General features: G+C 45.1%; 1 protein-coding gene across 1 annotated transcript in view; it reads right to left on the bottom strand.

Moving 5' to 3' along the window:
• TRPM1 (transient receptor potential cation channel subfamily M member 1) overlaps positions 1-9,060 on the bottom strand; it is a 103,993-nt gene that overhangs the window by 90,989 nt on the left and 3,944 nt on the right. The window contains exon 2 of the mRNA XM_007456426.1: positions 1,243-1,334. Coding sequence (XP_007456488.1) covers positions 1,243-1,334 — 92 coding nt within the window. The remainder of the gene's footprint in view (positions 1-1,242; positions 1,335-9,060) is intronic.

Here is a 9,060-nt window from a genome sequence, read left to right as displayed (position 1 = left end):
CTCCCGAAACGGGGCACGACCCCGCGTCTCCTGCATCGGCAGGCGGACTCTCAAGCACTGCGCCACCAGGGAAGCCCGAGCACTCATATTTTTGAGCAAAATTACTATCACTATTTTCTTGCCAACCAGAAAACTATTCTTATATCATATACAAAATTTAGAATGTTTATTTATGGAAAATTAAATAGCAGTATTCACTATAACATGATAATGATATATTAAAACAAAAAGGCAAAAGGCAAAGGGTTCCTGGGATGAGTGTGATGGGAAGAATTTTCAGGTCACTCTGAGGTCTGACAGCATGATTATATACTTGGACATTTCCTAAGTGAACCATGCATAAGCTGGTTATGCATAAGCATATCCAGTCTTTGATCTTAGTGATATATTTTCTTTACTAAGTATATGTGAATGCTTTGTTTCTATTAGTTTGACCAATATCCTGAGTATCTCTGAGCAGAAGATGTTCATGTTCACCTGTTGAGCAGGCCTCTGATGATTGCAGGAAGACTGGACAATTTTTTCTTTTGTCTAATTGGTGAAATCACCCCGTAAGTTCTAACTATCCTATCTGATTTGTCCTCTTCTTTTTAAAATTGGAACTTTTATCTCTGAATTATTTAAAGGGTATTATATTACTCATTTTAAAAAGGATTTAATGTAGCATCTTCTAGAACAGGTCAGTTTTTGATGTCCTATGTAGCTACTAAGTTTTTTCTATCTTAGTGTATATCTCTCCTTCATGTATTTTTTTTGGAATGGCTCTTTGGAAGAATTAAAGTATTTTCCAAGAAAAAAAAATATTGGAGGTTGTGAGGAAATACGTACTCATATAACACCACTGCTAGGGCTGGAAATTTGTATATTCTCTATCGAGGGTAATTTGGCAATAATTTGTCACAATTATGAAGCTTATACCTTTTGACGTGCCATTTTTAGGATTTTATTCTACAGATATGCCTGAACAAATGACACATATCCAGGGTTGTTTACTGCATCACTTCTTATGATATCAAAAGGCTGGGAGTCACCTGCTGTTTATCAGTAGGGGATTGTTACCTGAATCATAGAACAGTTGTCAATTCTCTGAAACTCTAAAAAAAAAAAAAAAAAAAGAATAAGACGTTCTCTATCAATAGGAAAAGATCACTGAGCTATAGTAAGTGAAAAAGCAAGTCATGGGTTAATTTCTAGAGCATCATCATTCTGTTAGAGGGGAGAAATGTAAATATGCTAGTTCACTTGCTGGAAAATAGGCACCACGTACTGGGAAGGATTCCCCAGGAGCAGCTGACACTGGTTCCCCCAGGGGGAGATCTTGAGGCCTCGGGGACCTGGGTGGGAAGGAGATGCCCATAGCCTGGGTGCCTTTCTCAATTTTTTTTTTTTTTTAAGATTTATTTATTTATTTATTTATGGCTGTGTTGGGTCTTTGTTGCAGTGCGCAGGCTTCTCTTGTGGTGGCTTCTCTTGCTGCGGAGCACGGGCTCTAGGCGTGCAGGCTTCTGTGGTGTTGGAGCATAGGCTCAGTAGTTGTGGCTCGTGGGCTCTAGAGCGCAGGCTCGGTAGTTGTGGTGCACGGGCTTAGTTGCTCCAAGGCATGTGGGATCTTCCCCGACCAGGGATTGAACCCATGTCCCCTGTACTGGCAGGCGGTTCTTAACCACTGCACCAACAGGGAAGCCCGCCTTTCTCAATTTTTTAAAAGACTTAATGTTTTTATCATACTAAGTTAAGTAAGCCAGACAGAGAAAGACAAATATCATATGAGATCGCTTATATGTGGAATCTAAAAAAATTATACAAATGAACTTATTTACAGAACAGAAAAAGACTCACAGACATAGAAAACAAATTTATGGTTACCAAAGGGGAAAGCGGGGGGAGGGACAAATTAGGAATTTTGGATTAACATAAACACAATACTATATATAAAATAGATAACCAACAATAAAATAGATAGCCATACCTACTGTATGGCACAGGGAACTATACTCAATATCTTGTAATAACCTATAAAGGAAAAGAAATTGAAAAAGAATACATGGGAATTCCCTGGTGATCCAGGGGTTAGGACTCGGCGCTTTCACTGCCTGGGCTGGGGTTCAATCCCTGGTCAGAGAACTAAGATCTTGCAAGCTGCATGGTGCTGCCCCCCCAAAAAAAAGAATATATATAATATCTATATATAATATATATATTATATATTTATTATATATTAATATATTCTATATATTCTATATATAATCTATATATTAATATATTCTATATAATATATATGTATGTATTATATATAGAATCACTTTGCTGTACACCTGAAACTAACACAACATTGTAAATCAACTATACTCCAATTTAAAAAAAAAGACTAAATAAAGACTTTATTTTTTTTAGAGCAGTTCTAGGTTCACAACAAATTTGAGAGGGAGGTACAGATTTCCCACATACTCCCTGACCCTCCCTCATTATCAGCAGTCTCCACCAGCGTGGTGCATTTATTACCAAGGTCAAACCTACACTGACACATCACCATCACCCAAAGTCCATAGTATATGTTACTTCACTCTTGGCATCATACATTCTATGGGTTGGACAAATTATAATGACATGTAGGGCTTCCCTGGTGGCGCAGTGGTTGGGAGTCCGCCTGCCGATGCAGGGGACACGGGTTCGTGCCCCAGTCCGAGAGGATCCCACGTGCCGTGGAGCTGCTGGGCCCGTGAATCATGGCCGCTGGACCTGAGCGTCCGGAGCCTGTGCTCCGCAGCGGGAGAGGCCACGGCGGTGAGAGTCCCGCGTACCGCAAAAAAAAAAAAAATAATAATAATGACATGTATCCATAATTATTATATCATACAAAGTATTTTCACTGCCCTAAAAATCCTCTGTGCTCCACGTATTCATCCCTCCCTCCCTCCGTCCTAACCCCTGGCAACCACTGAGCTTTTTATTGTCTCTGTAGTTTCACTTTTTCCAGAATGTCATGTAGTTGGACTCATCCAGTATGAAGCCTTTTCAGATTGGCTTCTTTCACTTAGTTTTAATGCATTTAAGCTTCCTCCACACCTTTCTGTGGGTGATAACACATTTTTTTTTAGTGCTGAATAATATTCCATTGTCTGGATGTGCCACAGTTTATTTACCCATCCACCCTCTGAAGGTGGTTGCTTCTAAGTTTTGGCAGTTATGAATAAAGATGCCATAAACATCTGTGTGCAGTTTTCAGTTGTGGATCTACGTTTTTCCCTTTAAAAATTTGAATGATGGGGCTTCCCTGGTGGTGCAGTGGTTGAGAGTCCGCCTGCCGATGCAGGGGACACGGGTTCGTGCCCCGGTCCGGGAGGATCCCACATGCCGCGGAGCGGCTGGGCCCGTGAGCCATGGCCGCTGAGCCTGCGTGTCTGGAGCCTGTGCTCCGCAATGGGAGAGGCCACAACAGTGAGAGGCCCGCGTACCGCAAAAAAAAAAAAAAAAAAAAATTTGAATGATGTAAACGTACTACCTATTTCAAAGTGGAAAACTTTTGCCTGAAATGAAAAAGTAAAATAAAACAATTTTTTTTAAAGAAAAAAATTCTCCGTAGTCCCGCAACTCTCATCGTAAAGTGGTGTCATTTTTCATTTGCTGAACCCCAATTCGTCTGTATCCGTTTGTTGAAGATGTCTCTTGTGCAAGGTGCTGAGTGCTGTGGGGACTTCCCAGAGAAACACTTCAGTGCAAGCTCTGTCCACCGCCTGGAAATGTCAGGTGAGGGTTGGACACAGCACGTGCTGAAGCGCGCAGGCAGCAGGGATGGCTTCCTGGAGCGTAGGGGGAAATCCCTGCCCACCTCGCTGGGGAGCCAGCATCCTTTCCTGCATCTCCTTGAGGCCCGGCTTGATGTGTGATGTGTGTATACCTGTGTGATGCATTCGTGTGTGGTGTGACGTGGTACACGTGTGATGGGTGTGTGTGTGTGGTATGTGTTTGTGTGTTATGCACATGGTGCGTGTGCTGTGTATTATGTGCTGTGCACACAATGCGTGTGTGTCCCGGGCTCATGCCGGGGTGGGTGGACAGGCACGTGGAGTGGCCGGGCAGAGTCAGACCTTGGAGAAACCACAGTGGGCTGACCCCGCCCCCAATTCCTGGGCTCTCTCCTGCACCTGCCAGGGGGAGCATCACGGTGTGACCTTTGACCTGTGACCCGAGGTGTCTAGTGGCTGACCCCACCCACCTGGCAGCAATGCTGATCTTGGGGGCTCCCTTGTCTCTTGGGAGAGTGGCAGTGACAGCCCAGGGTCACAGAGGCCCTCCCTAACGAGGGCATGTCAAGGACCCGAGGCCACTTTTGTGGCTCCATAGAGAGTCCTGGCCCCAGTCCCAGCCATGCAGGGACGGTCCAACCTGGGTTTCTAACCTTCTGGACGGAGCTGTGAGTCCCACCCAGACCGAGGAGCCTTTCTAGGGAGAACGCAGAGTCAGCTGGTCACTTGGTTTCTTTTTGAATAACAGGAATGATTGTAATTCAAGGTCTTCCCCCGGGGCCTTGAAAAAACACCACCATATGGTTTTCCCTCCAAATAATTTAATGACTGCTTGAAAACTACGATGCTGATGAGGAAAAGTGGCAGCATTGACCCAGAAGAGAAAGTTCAGCTGAAGTCCCAGCCCCAGCTCTTCTTATGTGGAATGTTCTAACAGTCTGAGGCAAAATAGCCAAGTGCATCATCAGCTGGAAGGAAGAAAACATGCTTCCCTTTTGCCTTTCACTCTTTACTTCCCAGAGAAGCTGGGAGAACACAACTCTTTTCTGGAAAAAAAACACAAAAAACAACATAATTCACAGTATTTGCACAATATGTCTCTGGAGAAAGACAAGAAGAATCTAAATAAATACTGATTTGTTTAGAGAGTTGGCTACTTTCTCACCGAGACATAGGATGGCCTTTCTAAAACAACTTTCTGTGTCTTCTAGGAGTAAACAAATAAATCAATATCTGTGGGTAATGGGAGCTGGGTTTCTCCCTGTTGGAGAAGGGAATTACAAATATGGGAAGTGGGGAAGGTTAGAATGAATCCCTGTAGCATTGGACTGAAATTGAAATTATCAATATGAACCTGGGATTTTAATAAGTAGAGATAGATACAAGAATGGATGTAGGTGTGTATGTGGTTCCCCCCTGCCCACACACACACACACACACACACACACACCAACTACATATAACAGATTGTATTAGTTGCCTATGCTTAACATAACAAATTGTCCCAAAACTTAGTGGCTTAAAACAACATTTAATGGGGCTTCCCTGGTGGCGCAGTGGTTGAGAGTCCGCCTGCCGATGCAGGGGACGCGGGTTTGTGCCCCGGTCTGGGAAGATCCCACATGCCGCGGAGCGCATGGGCCCGTGAGCCATGGCCGCTGATCCTGTGCGTCTAGAGCCTGTGCTCCGCAACGGGAGAGGCCACAACAGTGAGAGGCCCGCGTACCGCAAGAAAAAAAAAAAAAAACAACCAAACAAAAAAACAACATTTACTTAGATAGATAAACAACAAGGACCTACTGTATAGCACAGGGAACTCTACTCAATATTCTGTCATAACCTATATAGTAAAAGAATCTGAAAAAGAATAGATACATGTATATGTATAACTGAATCACGTTGCTGTACACTTGAAACTAACACAACATTGTAAATCAACTATACCTCAATGTAAAATAAAAAATTAAATAATGAAAAAAGAATTATTCATTTGGCTTAAGTTCATCAACCATGAAAACCCTTGAGCTGTTTTAAAAAAAAAACGCCAGGAACAAACATTTATTATGTCACAGCGGACCGGGGATTGGATGGGGCTTAGCTGGATGCTCCTGACTCTCGTCTCTCCCAAGGATTCAATCAAGGATGGGCGGGAACTGTGGTCTCATCTGGAGGAGGGCGGTTGGGGCGTATCCATCTCCAAGCCCCCTCGTGTGGTTGCTGTTGGCGAGAACCACCTGCTCTCGAGGCCTGTTGGCCCATCTCCTCCCTCAGTTCCTTCCACGTGAGCCTCTCCCAGGGTGGTTCACAGCCTGGCAGGTGCCCCTTCAGAGCGAGGAGCCCAAGACACATGCAAGACGGAAGCCAGCATGTCTTTATAACCTAACACGTGAAGCAATACCTCATCACTTTTGCTGTATTTCTTTTCCTTTTTTTTAAAAAAGATAATGTGTTTATTGATTTGCCTTTCATCTTAAACTTTCCCCCTCAACACCAAATCTTTTTCTTTTGGCCGCACTACGTAGCATGTGGGATCTTAGTTCTCCGACCGGGGATCGAACCCCTGGCCCCTGCAGTGGAAGCATGGAGTCCTAACCCCTGAACCGCCAGAGATCCCACTTTTGCTGTATTCTATTCATTAGAAGTGAGTCACTTGGTCCAGCCCACACTCAGGGGGAGAGGGTTACTGTAATGTCAGTGCCTGGAATTAAGCTTCTGATGGCTGACACATTCATTTCGAAAGACACCCATCTCGAATGAACAGACTGTAAGACACAGCTACTAGCAAAACAACCAGATAAGGAGTGGGGCCACCCCTACCCTTGAAAGCCCTGGATGACCCCGCTTCTCCCTTCCTGCCCCCTGATTCCCGATCTCAGGCTTTAAATTAGCCAGTAAAGACTCTAGATACCCTGCCCTTGGACCCTAATAAAGGCAGATTCCGGCCCACTTTCTCTCCCCATGACTTTGCTGTGTGGCCCTTCCTTGGGTGTGACCTGTGAGTAGTAAATCTTGTTCCTCAAAGTTCTCTTGGTTTTTGCTAAAGTGTATCTTGCAATCGTAATAAGAACCACAAGGGTGGGCTTACAGGGTGGCTCAGTGGTTAAGAATCTGCCTGCCAATACAGGTGGCACGGGTTTGAGTCCTGGTCCGGGAAGATCCCACATGCTGCATAGCGACTAAGCCCGTGCGCCACAACTACTGAGCCTGTGCTCTAGAGCCTATGAGCCACAACTACTGAGCCCGCGTGCCACAACTACTGAAGCCCACGAGGCTAGAGCCTGAGCTCCGCAACAAGAGAAGCCACCGCAATGAGAAGCCCATGCACCGCAACGAAGAGTAGCCTCTGCTCGCCGCAGCTAGAGAAAGACATTTGCAGCAATGAAGACCCAATGCAGCCAAAAATAAATAAATAAATTTATTTAAAAAAAAGAAAAGAACCACAAGGGCTGGTCCAACCACAACATTAGTCCCAGTGGGGAAAATGTCTGTGGGGCTCCCTACAAGTGATACAGGCCTGTGTGAGTGCCCCGGGCATTCCTAGTTGGGAGGCACAGCTCTCAGGAGGCTGGGATCACTGGGGTCATAGGCCTACCACACATGTACACGTATGTATATTTATTTTCTGACTCTATCCGCTGAAAGTGCCTAAAAACACTCTGATAGCACTGAGAATACTTAGTGCTCAAGTATCTGTTTCTAAATAGCATTCACCCCTAAAAGAAGCCAGGGCTCCTTGGACAAATGACTGATTCCAGATCTGGGGCAGAGAAAGTACAGGATGAGCTTGGAACATCTTGTGCCAGAAAGTAAGGAAATGTTTATTTTTGACATGGGAACTTGTCCGAAGAACACAGAAGCTTCTTTGAAGGGGCTCTCACTGGCTTTATCTGGGATGACTTGAGCATGAAACTAAATGATCACAATAAAGAATGATAACCCTTTGGCTGAAATGAGGACCCATGATTCCACACCAGTATAAATTCATACATAAATAAACACATAAGGGAGATGGGAAAGCTGTTTCTTCCGTTTACTAGTCATCTAATAAATGCAGAAAGAATAATGCAATTAGAAAAATCACCATTTGGCAACCGTCAAGAATCTTCGATGAAAGCTACAAGTAGGTGGTAAAAGTCTGAAGAGCAACAGTACACTTATATAGCCGCAAAGTATCTCCCATAGATAGTCATTAATTACAAAGAAGACATGAGTAACCTGACAGTGGAGAAATCTGGTGAACACCACCTAACACAAAGTAAGCATCACCAGCAATGAAACCAATATTCACCACCAGCCTCCAGATGATATGTACTGAGAAGAACAAAAAATGCCAAAAATGCATAACCTGAATCTAATCGGGAGGAAACCTTAGACAACCCAAACTGAGGGGCATCCTGGATAATAACTGGCCTAGATTCTTCAAAAGTCTCAAGGCTGTGAAAGACAAGGAAAGATGGGAATGGTTGCAGAGGCTGTAGAGACATGACCTTGGAATGCCCTTGAGCCTCTCGCCCCGCCCCTTGGCCCCCCTTTGGCCCCGCCCCACCCTCTCTGGGTCCCACCCTCTGATCCCTCTCTAGGCCCCACCCCTGCCCCTCTAGGCCCCGCCCACTCTGCTGGGCCTAGAGTCCCCCACCACCCCACCCCTGCATAAGAAACCAACAAGTGGGCCCTTCCCAGGAATCTCTTAACAACATGGTGTGGGAAATCAGAAAGCCAGTGTCCAGTCCCTTGAATAACTAGGCTCAGGCGCCCATCATCAAAAGGGGGAAACGCCATCATCTGCCCTGCAGGATTTCACACGCTGAGGTGGGTGAGGAGCTTGGACAGCAGTAACGTGACTCTGATTTATTCAGGTCTGTTCTCTCATAGGCAGTGTTTAAACGCCATCACCACTGAGGGCCCCCATTCTTCCTTGGTGCAGGTCTGGGGTGTCCGTGGCCCCTCCAGGAGCATCGGCCTTGCATCCTGACCCCCAGCTCGGGAGGGAGCTTTTCAGAGGGCGCCCAGCACTGGCCCTGCTTGTGGCCCTGGGCAGGGACAGCAGCTGGTGTGCACACTGCTCCTGGCTCAACCCACTTCCCTCTGCTTCACCGAAAATCCATTTTTTTTCCTAAGGAAAAAGCTGGCATGTGACTAACATACTTTCCCTGAGGAAATAAAGGCTTTGCTTTAGTATTAACTCTTAATTGTTTAAAAAGTTTAGTTAAGAAAAATATCCTCAGTTCAAAATTCCAAGTTACTGCTTAGTCTCCAGAAATGTTCTAGAATCTTCTGGGGATGAACGAGAGGTCCAAGAGCCACTCACTCTTTC

The sequence above is a fragment of the Lipotes vexillifer genome, unplaced genomic scaffold (assembly GCF_000442215.2).
Source record: "Lipotes vexillifer unplaced genomic scaffold, Lipotes_vexillifer_v1.1 scaffold1467, whole genome shotgun sequence".
In the NCBI taxonomy this organism is placed as follows: domain Eukaryota; kingdom Metazoa; phylum Chordata; class Mammalia; order Artiodactyla; family Lipotidae; genus Lipotes; species Lipotes vexillifer.
Note: the sequence above shows the minus strand (reverse complement) of the source record. Positions and strands in the feature narration are given on the sequence as shown.